The sequence below is a fragment of the Dipodomys ordii genome, unplaced genomic scaffold (assembly GCF_000151885.1).
Source record: "Dipodomys ordii isolate 6190 unplaced genomic scaffold, Dord_2.0 Scaffold114, whole genome shotgun sequence".
Classification (NCBI taxonomy): Eukaryota; Metazoa; Chordata; class Mammalia; order Rodentia; family Heteromyidae; genus Dipodomys; species Dipodomys ordii.
Window position 1 is genome coordinate 1,951,499 of NW_012267330.1, and position 20,757 is coordinate 1,972,255.

The window sequence follows — 20,757 nt, forward strand, 5'->3', positions numbered from 1 at the left end:
CCAAGCAAAACAGTCCATGAGTCTATTATCTTCAATTAATTAACCACCAGAAAAAGTCTTACTGGAGTGGCTCAAGTGCTAGCCTTGAGCAAAAAAGCTCAGAGACAGTATCCAGGCCCTGAGTTCAAGCTACAAGACTGGCTAAAAGAAGCATCCTGATGGAGAGGTAAATATGATCAAAATGAAAACATCATAAGGAAATTCATTTTAGTAAAGTTAACATATGCAAATTTAAAAATATTATATTTGTATGATGGGATACTATGTGGTAGAGAAAATATTTGAAATGTGTACAAACTGATATGGAAAGACCTCTAAGATACAGTTACTGTGGGAAGAATGTGAGAGATAGATAGATAGAAAATGTCTAATGAGCCGGGCACCGGTGGCTCACGCCTATAATCCTAGCTACTCAGGAGGCTGAGATATGAGAATCGCGGTTCAAAGCCAGCCCGGGCAGGAAAGACCGTGAGACTCCTATCTCCAATAAACCACTAGAAAACCGGAAGTGGCACAAGTGGTAGAGCGCTCGCCTTGAGCTGAAGAGCTGAGGGACAGCACCCAGGCCCAGAGTTCAAGCCCCATGACCGACACAAAAAAAAATGTCTAATGAAGCTCCTAAATGTCACTGAGCCTGTGCAACTGAAAGATAGATCCTGTGTGTGTGAGGAAATCTAAATAAATGCATCTGAAAACATAATCACCCTGCCTAAAAAGCTCATAAACATTCATTTAGTAACAGAACCAACACCTGCATTTAAAAAACGTGAAAGAGAAAAATGTCTCCTTACCTGGCTTCTAACAAGAGTGGTGAAGAGAACCACTTCGTTGTGAGAGAGGTTGTAATGGCTTTTGAATCTGCTTTTACTGAGGAGAGCAGCCACAACCCAGTGAGGGCAATCAGGATTCCCATTTTATAGCAAAGCCCTAAAAAGGAAAAAGATAATGTTAAATTCTTAGTTCTCTTTTCTCCCTATTTTAAGTTCTTAGTTCTTACAGATAGGAAACAACTTTAATACTTTGAGACACAAAGTAACATTAAAGTTACAGAAATAGAAAATGTTTCTGAAGAAAAAGAGCACTTATTACTTAGCCTCCAACAGATACCTGCTAAACACCTGACAAACTCTGATACAAAACTAAGGGTGAGTAGTTTATTACATTCTTCCCTAATGAGGTTTCAAAGCACTTTTGAGTACTCTGTATTTTAAAGCAAGTTAGTTACATAGTAGGTTCCATCAACCATACTTTATAAAACACAAGAAAAAAACTGAGACAGATGAAACTAAAATAATGGGTGTCACAGGATGAATTTTATCCTCCAAAAAAATGTTTAGGATGCACTTATTTATTTGGAGTACAGTATTTACAATGATGATCAAGTTAAGATGGTGTCTAGTCCAATATAGCTGGTGTTACAAAAAGAGGAAAGTTGGACTTGGAGACAGACACACAGAAGGAAATTGTGTGAACAGACACAGGGAAAATACCAGATGAAGATAGAGACAGACACTGCAAGCCTGGGGATTCCTAGGGCTACCATAGGCTGGAAGGCAAGGAAAAAACCACCCCACACAGTTTTAGAGGAAAGCAGTACCGCCAAACCACATAGGACTTGAAGCCTTCAAAACTGTGAGACAATACATTTCTGTTGTTTTAGGCCACCAAGTTAATGGTACCATGTTACAGAAAACAATTATAATGGGACTCAAAATGCTACTCATTCTGAAATGAGCAAATATAAGAATTCAATGCTTCCCAGGCCTACTACCTCACCTACAAGATGTGGAAGCCGCATGGCCAGTATGCCGCATGGCCACAGCAGGCAGTCTCTGGCTCCCCTTGGCAGCCTCTCTAAACCTGTCCAGGCCATTTCCAGAAAGAGGCACCTACAGATTCCTCTGTCTGATTTTTCATGACAGAGACCTGCATAACAGAACCTTGCTAGATATTCCCCCTGAGGTGTAAAAGCTCAACATCCACAGGTTGAGTGCTTGCCTAGTAGATGTGAGGGCCTAAGTTCAACTCCTAGTACAAAACAATAGGAAAAAAGTCAGGCCTGGTGGTGCAAGTCTATAGTCCCAGCTACACAGGAAGCTGAGACAGGTTCAGATTGCTTCAACCTTAGAATTCAAAGTCAGTGGGCAACAATGTGAAATTGCTCAAAAAATGAGCATCCAGGTCCCATCAGACAGAGAAGGACCAAGAGGCTAAAAGTGGAAAGCACAAGCCATTCCTGTGACCATACAGTCTCACCCCTGTGGCTCCGTGGTGCTTATGTAATCTAATGAGGGGAAAGGTCAGCAATAGCTTCTTTGGGGGAATTAGTAGCTTCTTTTTTATTGAAAGTATTATCATTTGTGCAACCTGCTGCTTCTTGCAATACACAGTCTTTGAAGAGTAACAGGCAAAGGCAACATAAATTACAGCAAATAGAAAAGTGACTTTTAAAAGAATTTGAAAACAAAGACACTGCCAGCTCCTGTAGAAACAAACAAAAATAATCTGAATATCCTATCTGAAGTTCTAAAAAAAAGTTCTAAACAATGGACTATTATTATAGGTTCTACAGAAACAAAAAGGACACATGCAAAAAATTAAAACCTACTAAAAACAGCTTTATACCACACGAGAACTCTGATAGCGCAATGTAGGAGCACTGATTCCTGGCTGAAGGAAGGTGGATATAGCATATGGATCAGAATTTAGGAACTATGCCTGTGCGTTGTGGCCTTGGAAGCCTGCTCTATATGATAAAACACGGTTCATAAAAAGAGAAAATCTGTTATGAGGGTCAGGCAAGCTGTGACCAAAAATTCCTGAATTTGCTACTTGTTTTGTTTTTTGCCCCTAGCACTCTTGCTTTAGATATTATTCAAACAAGGTCTCCAATTTTTGCCTAGAGCTGACCTCAGACCATGATTCTTCTACTTTCCTAGGAATACAGCTTTGTATTACCACATTCAGCTTATTTGTTGAGATAGGACTTGGTAATTTTTTTCTCTAGGCTGGGCTCAAACTTTGATACTAATGATATCTGCCTTACTAGGAGCTCAACCATAAGTAAATAGCTATCTTCCCTGGCTCTGTATCTCCCAGGCTATAAAAAAGGAATGACAGCATCTTCTACATAGGATCACTGTGAGAATTAAATGGTAATATGAAAATAACTTTGTAAAGTGCCAAGAACTGTACCAGAACCATTGTAGTAAGACATTTTATCCTAAGAAAAAATACCTTCCAAAGTATAGACTGGCACATCACCAAAAACATGCCTTGGAAAATATGCATGTCCTCTGTGGTTAGGAGAAAAGAAAAGGCCTCCTTCCACAATCTCTGACTATAATCTTTATGTAACTGAAGTAGCTAGACAGTAACACCAGGCAAACAGCAAGCAGTGACAGAAAGCACGTTAGGTGCTCTATGTATACTACGGGACCTAATCTTCACACACAATAACCAAGAGACTGAAGCTCTTTGAAGACTACAACCGTGGGGCTGGGAAGGTGGCTCAGTGGTAGAGTACTTGCCTTGCATGCATGAGGCCCTGGGTTTGATTCCTCAGTACCACATAAGCAAAAAGAAAAAAAGCCGGAGTGGCACTGTGGCTCAAGTGGTAGAGTGCTAGCCTTGAGCTGAAGAGCTGAGGGACAGCGCCCAGGCCCTGAGTTCAGGCCCCACGACCAGACCCAAAAAAAAAAAGAAATGAAGACTACAACCCTGTCTACTTTGTTAACCACAGAACAGCATGGTGCCTGGTACACAGTAGGTATTCTATGAATATGTTGTACAAATGAAGTATTGCCATCACCACTTTAAAGATAAGCCAATGAAAGCTCAGAGGGCTTTTACTCTTTCATCCATAGGTACACTGGGCAACTAATAATGGCAATGTTGGACCCTCTATCAGCCTGTTTTGGAAGTTTTCAGTATCATGCTATATCCCAAAGCTATATGGTTTTAGAAGAGGTAACAATCTAATTGTACAGGTGCAGATTGTGCAGCGTGCTTTACTGTAAGAACTAAAGCAAGTCCACAGCTTTCCTATAGGCCAAGTTCTCACAAATGACATAGAGGAATAGTTTCAACCAAAAAACAGAAGAGCAGGCCTGAAGCTGGGACAAAAGCCAATTTCCCAATCAGCATGACAGATCTCTACTTAGGGTGGCTTCAGGAACTGTATACAAACTCCTCAAGAGCAACGAGTTTTGTCCATCATCATCACCATGTCAAGCATATCTGGAATGCAGGAAGCATTCACAATAAAAATAAATCCAGGCTTCATCCATCAATGAAAGTAACAACATAAAAAGGAATGTGTCAATAATGGTTGACATTAGGACTGAGCTAAACAGTGGCTCTCATTTATAATTCCAGCTGAGAATTATGAAAATAAGGCTGAGATCTGAGGTTCAAGGTTCAAAGCCTTCCAGAAGACAAAACTGATTCTTAGCCAGAAAAAAAAGTGGTAGAGCACCAGCCATGAATGAGAAAGCAGATCAAATGAGGACCTGAGTTCAAGCCCAGTACCCAGTACTGACATACTGCTACACATATGTGTGTACATACACAGTCTTGGACTATAAACAGAGTAAAAATGAAAATCCTGTGTACATATGACTAACCCAACCATCCTTTGCATTGTTTGAAAGTACATGTTCTTGAAGAGAGTTACCTTTAGAGATGAGAATAAGATGAAAGAACAAGATGAAAGCTGTGTATTCAACAAGAGGTTTGCCAGTCTAATCACATATACTTGACTCCACAGGTAATAGCAGAGGAAAAGATATCCAGAAGCTGGGCACTGGTGGCTCACACCTATGATCCTAGCTACTCAGAAGGTTGAGATCTGAGGATCATGGTTCAAAGTCAGCTGGGGCAGGAACGTCTATGAGACTCTTATCTCCAATAAACCACCAGAAAACCGGAAATGACACTGTGGATCAAGTGGTAGAGTGCTAGCCTTGAGCTGAAGAGCTGAGGGATAGTGCCCAAGCCCAGAGTTCAAGTCCCACGACCAAGGAAAAAAGAAAATGTCCAGAGAAAAAGAGATAAGAACCTCATTGAAGTGGTCTTTTAAGGATGCCTTCATTTTATGAGATCCAATTCTGATCCTAGTGATTCTTAAATGTTACTGATAAAGTTGAATCATCTGAATGACAACAAATGTCAGAATACTCAATATGGCAATACACTGGTGGTGGTTGATGGATAAACAGAACACACTCTAACAATCTCTAGGACCAACTTAATCTTTAAGAATCTAGTACATTTCTATTAAAATATACTCCGGTTCATTTATCTACAGAAAAATAAACTAAAAAAGGATGTGGTGGTACATGCCTGTAATCCCAGCATTAGGGACTGAACTACATAGCAAATTCCAGGCCATCCTGAGCTATATAAGGAGACATTGTCTCAAAAAGAAAAGAGAAAAAAAAAAGGATACAGGAAAAAATTAAGTATATATGGTATATGTTTATTGTTGGGAGCGGGGTTGTTTGGTGCCAGTCCGGGGGCTTGAACTGAGTCACAGCTTCACTTCCGAATTAGAGATAGGAGTTCAAGCAGAGGACTGGCAAAAGGTGATGAACCAGCCTAGAGCAAAAAAGCTCAGGGACCGCAACTTAACCCTGAGTTCAAGCTCCAGAACTAGCATTTAAAAAAAAAAAGTTTCAGCCAAGTTTATTAAAAGCAAGTCAAGTAGAAAGGCTGTATTATTTGAGACTTCCAACAGTCGCATGCTATTTAAAATGTCTTCAAATGCTAGCCAGTGAAGAAGTTATTTCTAGAAAAGAAGGCACTTTATACTAAAACTGGCTGGCAACTACACCGATAAACGGTTCTAAAACACAGCCAGGTGGAAGACCCAAGTCTTAAGCTGGACAAAATGTGCTCCTTTTCAAGTGAGAAAACAAACGCAAAACAAGTTGAAGATTTTGCCAAAGGAGGAAACCCGACCGTAACACACTGGCGATGTAAGCGAGCCTTGTTCGTCGGCAGGATTCACACTAAGAAGGAAACTGACCGTCCAATAGCGGCCCACAAACTGTCAGTAAACCAAAGCTGCCAACCACCGGGACCGGCGGAACTCATCCGGTGAACTGGCCGGGACATCCTCCGCCGGCGCCCCACACCGCGCTGGGCCCAAACCTCAGCCGGGCCAGGCTGGATCTCATTGCAGGCGAGGGCGCGGCCCCGGACACCGTGAAGAGAGCCCGGGGCCGCCCGGGGCCCCGACGGCGTCTTCCGCAAGGCCACTGGGGACAAGTTGAGTCAGTTGCAACGGCGGGAAAGGTTGTGACACTGCAGGGGAAAACTCAGTCCGGACAGAGACGGAAGCCCCAGGTGGCACGGGCACCCCGCGCCTCCGGGCACCCCGCGCCTCCGACCTCCGCTCCGTCCACGAGGCCTTCCCACGCCAGCCCCAAGTACCTGTCACCCGCCGCGCAGCCGCGACACGCGCGGCGCTCGCGTCCCCCATGCCCGGGCCGCGTTTCGTCCACGACAGTGCCTGCGACGACGCCTGGGAGGGGCGGGACGCGGCGACAACGGAGGAGGCTGCGCCAGTGAGAGGCCGACACGCGCCTCTCCCGCCGGCGCCGCTGGCCCAGCCGGTCTCAGAGCTACAGCCCGCGGCTAGTCGCCTTTGACTTCCGCTTCCTGAAGGCGAGGGCCGGAGGATTTCCGGCCACCGAGTTGAGGCGGAGGCATCCTAGAGCGCCGGTCCCCGTGGCCACCATGTTCTCTGGGAGGAAGCCCCGCCCCTCGCATTGGGCCCACCCTCACGCGCTGGCCCCGCTCTTGGGACAGCCCCTGCAGGCCGCGGCTTCGCCGATTGGCCGAACCGCGAGCGGACGTCAGCCTTCGGTATTTGAATTTGGCTCTACAGTCGACTTATTCTCTTGTCATAAAATCTCTGCTACGGCCAGGCGCCAGTGGCTCACGCCTGTAATCCTAACAACTCCGAAGGCTGAGATCTGAGGATCACCGCTCAAAACCAGCTCGGGCAGGAAAGTCCTTGAGACTCTTATCTTCCAATAAACCAACATAAAACCGGAAGTGGCCACGTGGCTCAGTGGTAGAGCGCTTGCCTTGAGCAGAATAGTTCAGGGATGGCCCCCAGGCCCAGAGTTCAAGCCTCACGACCTCCCCCCACCTCCCCTCAAAAAAGTTCTGCTACAGAACTTTTGCACAATTCTCTTAATGTTTCTGAATGGTAGGGACATTTTAAATCCTACCAATCCACAGGGATTCACTTGTACTTTTCTTTTTGAGATCTAAGTCACAGAAATTTGATTTAGAATATTGACCCTGGAACCGGGCGCCAGTTGCTCACACATGTAATCCTAACTGCTCAGGAGGCTGAGCTCTGAGGATCATAGTTCGAAGCCAGCCCAGGCAGAAAAGTCACCGTGACACTCATAGTTCCAATGAAGCCAGAAGTAGTACTGTGGCTCAAGTGGTAGAGCACTAGCCTTGAGCACCAAGAGGCTCAGGGACAGCGCCCAGGCCCAGAGTTCAAGCCCTACAACCGACAACAACCACAACAATAATAATAATACATGTAAAATTGGCTTAAAAAGAAGGAATTGCAAGAAGGATGAAGATGGTTGAATATGGTGGAAGTGGACTATTTGCCATTGTGAAACTATTTGCCATTGTGAAACCTGTTGAAATTGTTTTAGGAAGGGGGGAAAAGAGGACTGAGTGATGGGAAGGGTGAAATGGATTAGAATACATTGCAAATATGTGTGGATATTTAGAAATGAAATCCCACTCTGTATAATAATGTAACCTAATGGAGAAAAAAAAAGGAAGGAATTAAACATTTGGATTGCTAATAACAAGAAGAAAAGAAGGGAGAGAACACCCAAGCCTATGTTAAGATCAGAAACCTGGTTCTAAAGGCAGCTCATAGCTGGGAATACTAAATTATATAAATGTGGAACTTAGATGGAGTATGCAGAACCTGCAGAGCAAATGCTATGGTGTGACTATCATTTGACTGTGTCCCACAAAGTTCCATGTTCTGGAAGCTTGGTCCCTAGTTTGGTGATGATGAGGTATGATCCTTGAAGAGGTTGGGCCCAGTGGAAAACAATTAGGTCATGAGAGTACCAGCCAATTGGCAAGGATTATTGCTGGTCTCACAGAGAAAGTTTATTCTACCAACAGCGAATAATAAAGAGAGCAAAGCTGGCTCCTAAATCTTTTTGGCTTCTTGTCTCACCACATGATTTCTTATATAAGTGTGCCTTCCATTGTGATGCATGTGCCATGAGGCCCCCATCAGTGTCCAAACAGATGGGATCACACAATCTTAGACTTCTAGACTCCAAAACTGTAAGCTGAATTAGATAGATAGAAGATATCTTTATCACTTATATCATCCAGCCTCAGGTAGTTTGTTATAGCAACAGAAATCCAACTATAACAAGTAAGTCAAATTGAATTCACTGCTGAGAGGACTCCTACATACACTTTTGAATAAACCGAATGTATTATATGTCACTTGTAAGGATTTATAAGGGTATGCACTCGGTCAAGAAATGAGTTACAGAGAACAAAGTTGGATATTAAGACTTGTTTTCAATTGGAAAATAAATACAATCAACAGATGTTTATAGTGATACACAGCACATGCAAAAAGGGTGATTTATTTGAAGGCTACTATTTTCACTTTAAGTTGTTAAATTGACCATGTACACAAAAGACAATGTGATCACTAAATGATTGCTTTCCATAGACTGCCCATCCCAGGAAAAATCTGTTCAGCCATGAACCACAGAGGTTGTCCTGTTGGAATGTAAAAAGAGGAAATCACTGGAGCCAAGATTTGGGGTCCCACTTTCTTCTAATAATTAGATTGGGGTGGGGGGAGAAATTGGAGGAAAATAAGCTGTAGAACAAAAGTGAGTATCCTTAGAAGAGCAGATACCTTCTAAGCATTTTTTCAGGTGGTAAGAAGACCTCCCAGAAATTCTTAGTCACCTACTCCAAAACTCATTCATGTCCATTGTCAGGCACACTATATGCTTTTCTAGAGCTAGGAATGAGCAATAGAGAGGCTGATTGCATCCATCTCATGTGGCCCCTGGCATCATGAATCAGGACTCCCTCTTGCCAATGTGTGTCTGCAGATCTTGCCACCAAGAGGTGGAATCTGTATGTTCACCCTTTGAATGTGTGTTGGCTTATGACTTAAGATGATACACAGGAGTGTGTGTGTGTGTATGTGAGTGTGTGTGTGCACCCACACACACATTCCAATTCTGGGGCTTAAACTCAGGGCTCAGAGCCTGGGCACTGTCCTCTTGCTTTTTTGGTCAAGGCTAGCGCTATACAACTTGAGCCACAGCTCCACTTTGGGCTTTTTGCTGGTTAACTGAAGGTAAGAGTCTCACAGATGCTGCTGCCCACGCTAGCTTCATACTTCAATCCTCAGATCTCAGCCTCCCCAGTAGCTAGACTTACAGGTTTGAGGCTTTGGTGCCCAGCCTTCCTTGTATAGCCATTGAATTTTAAAATATTGGAATATCACCTGTCTAAAAATACAAAATGAACTTGCTTTCACAACATTTCTAGAGTTGGGGTATATGTTGCTCAAAAGTAGAGTGGATTGATGAGGGCCTGGGTCCCTCAGCACTATAAACAACCCCAAAAAACATGTTTCAAAAACAGCCAAATAAAGTGGAAAGAAAGGAGAGAGGAGGCCCAAAATTTGCAGATAAAAGCTAAAGGTAGGGGCTGGGAAGGTGGCTCAGTGGTAGAGCGCTTGCCTTGCATGCTCGATGCCCTGGGTTCGATTCCTCAGCACCAGATAAGCAAAAAGAAAAAAGCCGGAAGTGGCACTGTGGCTCAAGTGGCAGAGTGCTAGCCTTGAGCTGAAGAGCTGAGGGACAGCGCCCAGGCCCAGAGTTCAGGCCCCTCGACCGGACCCAAAAAATAATAATAATAAAATAAAATAAAAGCTAAAGGTAGGGCCTGGGAAGGTGGCTCAGTGGTAGAGCGCTTCCCTTGCATGCCTGAGGCCCTGGGTTTGATTCCTCAGCACCACATAAGCAAAAAGAAAAAAGCCGGAAGTGGCACTGTGGCTCAAGTGGCAGAGTGCTAGCCTTGAGCTGAAGAGCTGAGGGACAGCGCCCAGGCCCAGAGTTCAGGCCCCAGACCGGACCCCAAAAAAAAAAAAAAAAAAAAAGCTAAAGGGAAAGAAAAAATCACAAGCTACCTGCTATGGTTTGAATATGGACACTGTCCCTAGAGGTCCATCTATAAGCTTTATCCCCCAGGGGACAATCTTTGGAGGTGCTGTGGACTTCAAGAGGTAGGGTTGTAGTCTAGGCACCATGATGCGTATCTGTAATCTCAGCTACTCAGGAGGCAGAGATCTGAAGGAGCAAGGTTTAAGGCTCAGCATAAAGTTAGCAAGACCTAACCCCAATAAACAAGCCAGATATGGTGGTGTTCATCTGTAATTTCAATACTGCAGGCGGCATTGGTAGGAGGACAATAGTCCAAGGCTAACTTTGACCAAAACAAGAGATCCTATCAGGAAAAAACTAGAGCAAATAACAGATTGTGTTGTTGGTGCCCTGCATCTTGTATATACATTTTTCTAATTTGGGGAGGGGAAGGAAATAACGAAATACTGAAACAAGAATACAGGATGACCCATTGTAACAATAAGATGTAGAAAATGAACTTTACAACTTGGTGGGGGGGGGGAGAGAGGAAAGGGATGGTAGGGGAAAAACAAAAGAGGAGATAACAATGCTCGATAGGAAATGCACTCATTACCTTATTCATGTAACTGTAACCCCTCTGTACACTATTTTTACAATAAAAAAACATTTTAAAAATTAAGTGGCTCAAATAGCAGGACATCTGTATGTCTAGCAAGCACAAGTCTTGAGTTCAAACATCAATACCACACAAAAATAGAAGTAGGAAGGAGGACCTTGTGGTCCTCCTTAGGTCATTGAAGATGTGTTCCTGAAGAGAGCTGTAGGGCCTGGGTCATCTCTCTGTCTCTCTGTCTCTGTCTCTGTGTCTCTGTCTATCTGTCTGTCTCTCTCTCTTTTTCTCTCTCAACTCTCAAGCAACACTCCAACCATGCTCAAATAAATGTGCCTTCCAGGGCTGGGAAGGTGGCTCAGTGGTAGAGAGCTTGCCTTGTATGCATGAGGCCCTGGGTTCGATTCCTCAGTACCACATAAGCAAAAAGAAAAAAGCCGGAAGTGGCATTGTGGCACAAGTGGTAGAGCGCTAGCCTTGAGTTGAAGAGCTGAGGGACAGTGCCCAGGCCCAGAGTTCAGGCCCCACGACCGGACCCCCCCCCCCAAAAAAAAAATGTGCCTTCCAATCTTGGACTTGACCATCTGGAACCAAAACACACCTCCCTTTATTTCCATAGTAGCCCCCATCAGATAGTTCATTCTAGTAATTCAAAGGGACACACTGGCCCACCTGTAAGACACAGGCTGCAGTAGTCTGAAGCCAGCAATGTGGGGCAGGAAATTTAACAGGTATCAGCCTCCTCCCCTATATAGGAAACCCTGAGTCCACAACCTGACTAGCCATTACCCATCAATCTTTTTAAAAAGCTTGATCTTTAAGATCATGGCACCAGGAGAGGGGGGCAGTGGTACCATTCCTAAGGATGCAGGGATCAGTCTCTGTATTTACTAGCTTGTTAGCATACACTTGTGTAAGTGAACTTGAAGGCGCATAATGAACTCTCCTTGGGACCAGCTTAAGTCTCTGAAGAACTCAGCCCAAACTGATAAGATTCTTAGAGTAGCTGAGTGCTGGTGGCTCGCGGCTGTAATCCTATCTACTCCGGAGGCTGAGATCTGAGGATCACAATTCAAAGCCAGCCCAGGCAGGAAAGTCCGTGAGACTCTTATCTCCAATAAACCACTAGAAAACCAGAAGTGGCATTGTGGCTCAAGTGGTAGAGTGCTTGCCTTGAGCTGAAGAGCTGAGAGATAGTGCCTAAGCCCAGAGTTCAAGCCCCAGGACCGACAAAAAAAAAAGACTCTCAGAGTTCCTGGGAGCCATTGCTGCCCCAGTCCCTCTATCTTCTCCAGACTTCCTTTATGTGGACAGAAGCATGACAGTCAACCACTAGTGGCTCACACCTGTAAATCCTAGTTACTCAGGAGGCTGAGATCTAGAATTCTCGGTTTGAAGCCAGCCCAGGCAGGAAAGTCTGTGGGACTTTTATCTCATTAACCTCCAAAAAGCCAGACATGGAGCTGGGGTTCAAGTGGTAGATAGAGCACTAGGCTTGAACAAGAAAAGCTCAGGGACAATGCCCAGACCCTAAGTTCAAGCCCAAGTACACACACACACACACACACACACACACACACACACACACACACACACTCCATAGCAAGTAAACACATATCCCAGTGATCATCCCCCAAACATTGAGACTTGGTACTTCGGAGCTGTTCTTCAGTGTGTCACACTGTCATAACCTAGTATGCAGGAGGCCCTAGTTTCTCTCCCCATATCTACAAAAATAGCTAACAACCACCACAAAAACTTTATTATTCTATGTAAGCTGATGTATGTACATTTTACTGATAATGAAGACTAGGATTACTGGATGGATTTTTTTTTCTTTATCATACTTGAGGATTTTTAGATGCAGGTCTTTCAGGAACAAGAGCCTTATAAACCTCCATCTGGCACATTCTCTATAGGCTTCCAAAAGTCATTTGCTTTTCCAGATGGTGTTTTAATGTCTCTATATAAATCTGGGAACACACAATGGCACCCAAGACGTGTGTTTTGGCATAAACACAGAATACCAAAGATAAAAAAGACAAACCCAGGGGCTGGGAAGGTGGCTCAGTGGTAGAGTGCGTGCCTTGTATGCATGAGGCCCTGGGTTCGATTCCTCAGCACCACATAAGCAGAAAAAGCTGGAAGTGGCGCTGTAGCTCAAGTGGTAAAGCACTTGCCTTGAGCTAAAGAGCTGAGGGACAGTGCCAGGCCCAGTGTTCAGGCCCCACGACCAGAAAAAAAAAAAAAGACAAACCCAGGCCACACTTGTCATTTGTTGGCTATGGAAAGGAAAACTTGGAGGTAGCAGAGTATAAATCAGTAAGGCAGGATAGGACTTGGCTGCAGTTTCTCCCTGGGCAACTGAGCTCTCTCAGGGGTCAGTGACATGTGGTCCTTGTGATAGAATAAACATGTGTTCACATAGAACTGAACCTAGCAGTTGCTTGGGCCAGAGGTCCAGGGAAGGTCTTCCTGCCAATTCTTTTTCACTGCAGGCAGGCTCTTCCACTCCAGAACCTAAAGCTGCACCTCAAGAAGTAGCCAGCACTCAAGTTCCTGTCTCTTACTACCAGGTATACTGAGTCCTGACTTACCAAATGGAGAATCATCAGTTGGTTCTCAGTCATACTGTCTGCAGCAAAGATACTTGTTTCTTTTCCGTGTGTGTGTGTGTGTGTGTGTGTGTGTGTGTGTGTACTAAAGTTTGGACTCAGGGCCTGGGCACCATCCCTTAATTATTTTGCTCAAGGATGGAACTCTACCATTTGAGCCACAGCTCTACTTCTAGCTTTTTGCTGGTTACTTGCAGATAGGAGTCTCACAGAGCTGGCCACTGGTAGCTCACACTGAGGAGGTTGATATCTGAGGATCACAGTTCAAAGCCAGTCCAGGTAGGAAAGTCTGTGAGATGCTTATCTCCAATTAACCACTAAAAAGTCAAAAGTGGAGCTGTGGCTCAAGTGGCAGAATGCTAGTATTAAGCAAAAAAGAGCTCAGGAATAGTGCCTAGGGCCTAAGTTGAAGCCCCAGGACCGGCACAAAAACAAACAAACAAAAAGAATCTGGAACTTTTCTGCCTGGGCTGGCTTGAAACAACAATCCTCAGATCTCAGCTTCCTGAGTAACTAGGAATACAAGTGTAAGTCACCAGCACCTGGCTTAACATAGGCAGATTTTTGAAATAGATAACAGATATATATGTTAACAGGGAACAAGCAGAGCATGCTTGATGAATCTTCATGTGCCTGGGGATGAGCTTTTTTTCTTTTTTCTTTTCTTTTTGTCTTATTTTATTTTATTTATTTTGTCTGTCATGGGGCTTGAACTCAAGGCCTTGGCACTATCTGTGTGCTTTTTCACTCAAGGCTAGTGCTCTATCACTTTAAGCCACAGCTCCACTTCCAGTTTCCTATTGGTTAATTGGAGATAAATGTCTCACGTAGTCTTTCATGGCTTTTAACTGTGATCCTCAGATCTCAGCCTCCTGAGTAGCTAAAATTACAGGCATGAGCCTCCAACACCCAGCTTGTTTTTCTCAGTTTTGTTACTATAAAAGTAATGTACAGGGGCTGGGAAGGTGACTCAGTGGTAGAGCGCTTCCCTTGCATGCCTGAGGCCCTGGGTTCGATTCCTCAGCACCACATAAGCAAAAAGAAAAAAGCTGGAAGTGGCGCTGTGGCTCAAGTGGTAGAGCGCTAGCCTTGAGCTGAAGAGCTGAGGGACAGCGCCCAGGCCCAGAGTTCAGGCCCCACGACCGGACCCAAAAAAAAAAAAGTAATGTACACTTTTATTGTTATTATAAAGGCCATGTACAGAGGTAGTTACAGTATACTTGCAGCTCTTTGCTGGTTAATTGAAGATGATTCTGCCTGGGCTTTTCTTCTTTGATCCATGACCCACAGATCTTATCCTCTTGAGTAGCTAGGATTATAGGCAGGTGTGAGCCATCAGTGTCCAGCTGTTCTCTCTCTCTCTTTTTTTTTTTTTGTCAGTTGTGGGGCCTTAACTCTGGGCCTGGGCGCTGTCCCTCAGCTCTTCAGCTCAAGGCTAGCACTCTACCACTTGAGCCACAGCGCCACTTCCAGCCTTCTGCTTATGTGGTGCTGAGGAATTGCACCCAGGGCCTCCTGCAAGCAAGGTAAGCACTCGACCACTGAGCTACCTTCCCAGCCCCTCCAGCTGTTCTCTTAATTAATGACAACTTTCAGAGAGTAACTCAGAGGAGAATTTTCAGCCTTCAATAGTCCTAACAGCTAAAGGGATGAATTCTTCAGCTCTAAAGGTCAGGTATGGATGGCATACTATTACTTACTCAAAGGATTTTTTTTATTCCATTTAGCTAAACTTCTTTTTTTGTTTTATTTCCTTCCTTCCTTTGACCCACTTTCTCAAATAATAAGTTTTAGAATAAGCACTTCAGGATTCCTAGGAGAAATGTTCAAGGGGAAGAATAGTAGAATAAAATAAAAGTCAGCTGTGATAGTGTACACCTATAATCCCAGTCATAAGCAGACTGATGAATTGAAGATGCCAAGTTGAAGGCCAGCTTAGGCTACATAAAAGAATCCTTTATCAAAGCAAACAAAAATAAAAATTAAACCTATCACTATAGCTGATCAAAAGGTTACAAGTGATGCTCATGCATCCTTTCCCTTCCTATTCTGATTTTCCCAGCCTGACCTAGCTGCTCTGCTGTTCTAGGGGGACTTCTCATATGAATGACAGAAAAACCCATCTCTAAGGAATAAGAGCCTGAGTCTGATACTGTTCCTAAGAATGGCTGTTGGGCTGGGCACTGGTGACTCACAACTATGATCCTAGCTACTTAGGAGGCTGAGATCTTAGGATCATGGTTCAAAACCAGCCAGGGCAAGAAAGTCTGTTAGACTCTTATCTTCAGTTAACCAAAACTGGAGCTGTGGCTAAAGTAGAATACTAGCCTTGAGCAAAAAAAGCTTAGAGACACAGCACAGGGCCTGACTTCATGTGTAAGAACTGGCACCAAAAAATAAAATAAAGAACAGCTGTTGGATCTGGTTCAATTGGCTCACACCTATAATCCTAGTTACTCAAGAGGCTGAGATCTGAGGATCACCATTTAAAGTCAGCCTGGAAGCCTGGTGCTGGTGGCTCACGTCTGTAATCCTAGCTACTCAGGAGGCTGAGATCTGAGGATTGAGATTCAAAGCCAGCCCAGGCAGGAAAGGCCATGAGACTCTTATCTACAATAAAGCCCCCAGAAAACCAGAAGTGGTGCTGTAACTCAAGTGGTAGAGTGCTTGCCTTGAGCTGAAGAGTCGAGGGACAGCTCCCAGGCCCAGAATTCAAGCCCCACAACTGACAAAATAAAATAAAGTCAGCCTGGGCAGACAACAAATCTGAGAGAAACTTATCTCTAATTAACAGGTGAAGTGGAACTGTGCCTTGTCATGTACAGCCCTTTTTTTTTTTCAGGTAAGGGGTAGGTTTATTCATCGTTCTGGCTGGCACCAGGCCATGTTGGCCCTCCACGCAGCTGGGAAAGGCCTGGGAAAGAGCTGGGAAAGAGCTGGGAAAGAGGTGGGAAAGAGCTGAGAAAGAGCTAGAAAAGAGAAGAGAGAGCTGGGAAAGAGAAGAGAAGGAAAGAGCTGAGAAAGAGCTAGAAAAGAGCAGAGAGAGCGTCTGGGCCTGGGCTAGGCCTTATCTAGGGTATGGGCAGAGAAAGGTGTGGCCACATCAAATTCAGATGTGACCTCAGCGGATGCAGATGTGACCTCTTCCAGGTGTCCCAGTTGCCTAGGTAACACAAGTACTGGGTGGAGACTTTGCTGTGAGGAGGGTGGAGTCTGCTAGCCATCCAGGAGCGGATCTTACATTCCAGCCTTTTAATAATCATGAAATAGGGCGTAGATTCTCTCTGGCTACTTCCTGCTGACAAGGGGCATCGACAATAGAGGTAAAAGGCTGGAATTTTGTCCCCTCCCAGAGAAGGCAGTGAGCAGCAGCTGTCTCTTGGTGGTGTGAGTCCTTAGATGAAGTCTAGAGAAGTCTTATGAGCATTGAGGGGCTGGAAAAAAAAATACTAGAGAGCAAATAAATGGCAAGAGGAAGGACTTGGGGCTGAAAATGTTGGTAGAAATGTCCATAGCTACTTCTGACATCTGACGACTAAGTAGAGAAATCAGGTGACAAAGGCAAGAATATAAATTCCTGTTCAGTTAATAGGTAGACAGGTATAACCATTGGCTGGGTAGGCTTCTTACTTCCACTGACCTCCTGGCTCTGGTTAATTTTGAAAGGGCAGGCACAAAGTAGCTGATGTGACATCATCTCCTCTTACTCCTCTCCATGTTCCCTTATTCCCCAGACTGGCTGAGTCTAGGTGCTCATTGCTGGGATGGCTTGTCCCAGTTGGTAGTCAAGGAGGTTTGAACTCAAGGCCTGGGCATTGTCCCTGAGCACTTCTGCTCAAGGCTAGTGCTCTACCACATTGAGTTGCAATAGCACTTCCAGTGTTTGGCTGGGTATAGGTACGAGTCTTGAGCCATGCTTCCAGCCTGGCTCTTTGCAGGTTAGTTGGGAGATGGAGTCTTAGGGATTTTTCAGCCCGGGTTGGCTTTGAACTGAAGTCTTTGCCACAAAAGCCCTTTATTATTTCCAATTAAAGCAACAAGGAGATCAAATAGAATAAGTAGAGCTTACCTGATCCTTATCAAGAATTGCCAACAAATATTCTGAAATGACAAAACTCATTAGATGTGATGAGAATTTTAGCACAGATATGCCCAGTATTTTAGAACCATGTATTCAGTAGAATATACAACACAAAACAAAAAAGGCAAAACTCAAAACCTAAAATTTTGACAACAATGTTTAGACATCTTTGCTAACAAAGCACATCAGATGGTTGGGCCTCAGTTACCAGGGCCTGTGAAAAGAGCAACTTGTTAGCAAGGTACCTTAGAATAGCTGGATGGAGTAGTAAGCTTGGTGGAAGGTTAAGGGTCAGATGCGGCCAAACCCTTAACCCACCATGTTGCCAAGATGGCGAATTCAAGATGGTGAATTTCTGAAAAAAATGCAAAGAAACCCTGAACAAATAGATCAAGCCTACATTGGCTAGCCTTTGAGAGGGAACCTAGAGGGGGGTCCCCAGGACCCAGCCTGTGTTGCACTCTTCAGGGTACAAGCCAAAATGTTGTAGAAAAGAGAAAAGGAGAGATAGGGAAAGTTGGACATGACTGGCAGAGAGAGAGAGCAAAAAGAGCCTAAAAGTAAACAAACGTCTGATCATTTACCATTGCAGTGGCAAAAACTGTCTACATCTGAGAATGGCATAAAAATGATGTGCTCTGGCTTTCCAGGGAGTGCAGAAGGCAGTTCAAAGGGGTTTCACAGCTCGGGTGTGATTCGCAACACCCCATTAAATGTGTAGGAGAGTCAGTCTGGTGAGTGAAGGAGAGCTGACCAGGCAGAAGCGACATCCCGACTTCTCCCAGAGCCCTCTAGAGAGAAATGGCCAAGCCCCCAAAACCAAGTGTCCTCGGCTTCAGAGGTGACCGGCCTTTCAGCTAAAGGCCCTAGGAGCTCTCTAGCGTGGTGCCACGTCTGGACAGAGACTGAGCAACAGAGAACCATAGAGAGTAGATTCACTCACCAGAGTAGAGAAGTGGTGTGGACATGGATGTGAAGGCCAGCAATGGTATCAATGCACTATGTCCACAGCAGACAGATTCACAAAAGGCCATCAGAACTATGGGTATTCCTCAGAGCAAAAAGGGAAAAACAAAAAAAGAAAAAAGAGGAAAAAAACCAGAGAGGAATCCCACCTATCCTGACTTTAAGCCCTTTATCTGAGTCACAGCACCATTTATGTTAGGTTTTTAAAAAGAGCCAAGTAAGAACAGCACCACACACGTGGTATTCAGGTAAGGGGTAGGTTTATTCATCGTTCTGGCTGGCACCAGGCCATGTTGGCCCTCCACGCAGCTGGGAAGGCCTGGGAAAGAGCTGGGAAAGAGCTGAGAAAGACCTAGAAAAGAGAAGAGAGAGCTGGGAAAGAGAAGAGAAGAGCTGAGAAAGAGCTAGAAAAGAGCAGAGAGAGCAAGCCCTTGTTATAATGAGGAATGTTCCATGGATTCCTAGAGCTTTTATCATAAAGGGATGTTGAATCTTGTCAAATGTTTTTTCTGCATCTATTGAGATGATCATGTGGTTCTTGGCCTTTCTTCTGTTGATGTGTTGAATTACATTAATTGACTTTCGTATATTGAACCATCCCTGGATGGTTTACATCCCTATTTGATCATAGTGGGTGAGTTTTTAGTTAGTTGAAGTCAGATGGCCAGAATTTTACCGAGAAGTTTTACATCAGTGTTTAACAATGTAATGGGTTTATATATCTCTATCTTTGATGAGTCCTTATTTAGTTTGGGGATGAGGGTTATGCTGGCTTCATGAGTCTGGTAGTGATCTTTCACTTTCAATTCACTGAAGTACTGGAGTGAGTTCTCCTTTGAAAGCTTTATGGAATGGTCGGTTGTGAATCCATCTGGTTCTGGCTTTTCTTGTATGGGAGGTCTTTTATTGTCATTTCTATTTCCTTATTTGTTATGGATCTATTTAGGTGGTTTAAATCTTAGTTTAGTTGGGGCATAATGATATTGGCTAGAAATTCTTCCATTTCTTTGAGATTCTTCAATTTCTTACCATAAAGATATGTAAAGTATTCCCTTACAATGTCCTGAATCTTGCTTGTTTCTGATATGATTTCCATTTTGTCTCTGATTTGATTTATTTGGATGTGTTCTCTTCTTTTTATTTGGTCAGATTTGCTAAGGGTCTGTCAATTTTGTTAACTTTTTCAAAGAATGAACTCTTTGTTCTAATTCCTTCTATGTTTTTTGTCTCTAATTCATTTATTTCTGATTTAATTTTAATTATCTGTTTCTATTGGTTTAGGATCTGACTTGCTCCCCTTTTTAAGAAGCTTAAGATGCATCATTAAATTGTTGATTTGATATTTCTCCCATTTGTTACAGTAAGAACTCAGAGCTATACATTTTCCTCTGAATATTGCCATTGCTGTGTCCAAGAGGAGCTGGTATTTTGTGTGTTCATTTTTGTTAAATTCCATAAATATTTGAATTTCCCTTCTGATCTATTCAATAACCCACTGGTTATTCAACAATGTGTTTTCCAGTCTCCATGAGTTAGAGAATGTTCTATGGTGGCTTTTTGTGTTGAACTGTAATTTTATTCTGTTGTGGTCTGACAGAATTCAGGGAATGATTTCAATATTTCTGAATTTGCCCAGATTTGTTTTCACCTAAAATATGATATATTTTGAAAAATGCGCTGTTGAGAAGAATGTATATTCTGATGCTGCTGGGTGAAATATTCTGTAGATGTCTATAAGTCTACTGGTCAGTGCAAATACTTAGTTCTGAGGTTTCTCTGTTGAGTTTTTTTTTGCTAGGTTTGTCTATCCAGAAGAATGTGCTAAATTCATGAGCTGTCAATGTGTTTGGATCAGGGTAAGTAGCAGTTGTTTGATGAATTTACGTGTTCCAGCACTTCGTAAATAAGCAATTTGAATTGTTATATCCTCCTGTAAGAGAGATCCCTTTATTTTTATTTACTTTTTTTTTTCAGTCGTGGGACTTGAACTCTGGGCCTGGGCTTTGTCTCTGAGTTCTTCAGCTCAAGGCTAGCACTCTACCACTTGAACTACAGCACAACTTCCAGTTTTCAGGTGGTTAACTGGAGATAAGAGTCTCACAGATGGGCTGGGAAGGCGGCTCAGTGGTAGAACGCTTGCCTTGCATGCATGAGGCCCTGGGTTCGATTCCTCAGCACCACATAAGTAAAAAAAGGAAAAAGCCAAAGTGGCGCGGTGGCTCAAGTGGTAGAGCACTAGCCTTGAGCTGAAGAGCTGAGGGACAGCGCCCAGGCCCAGAGTTCAGGCCCCATGACCGG

General features: G+C 43.9%; 1 protein-coding gene across 1 annotated transcript in view; it reads right to left on the reverse strand.

The window, feature by feature from the left end:
* Positions 1–6,581, reverse strand: part of Uggt1 (UDP-glucose glycoprotein glucosyltransferase 1) — a 145,200-nt gene extending 138,619 nt beyond the window's left edge. Inside the window, 2 exon segments of the mRNA XM_013028810.1 lie at positions 792–927; positions 6,436–6,581. Of these exon segments, the coding sequence (XP_012884264.1) occupies positions 792–927; positions 6,436–6,484 (185 nt within the window). The 5' untranslated portion in view covers positions 6,485–6,581.
* Between the last annotated feature and the right edge of the window lie 14,176 nt (positions 6,582–20,757).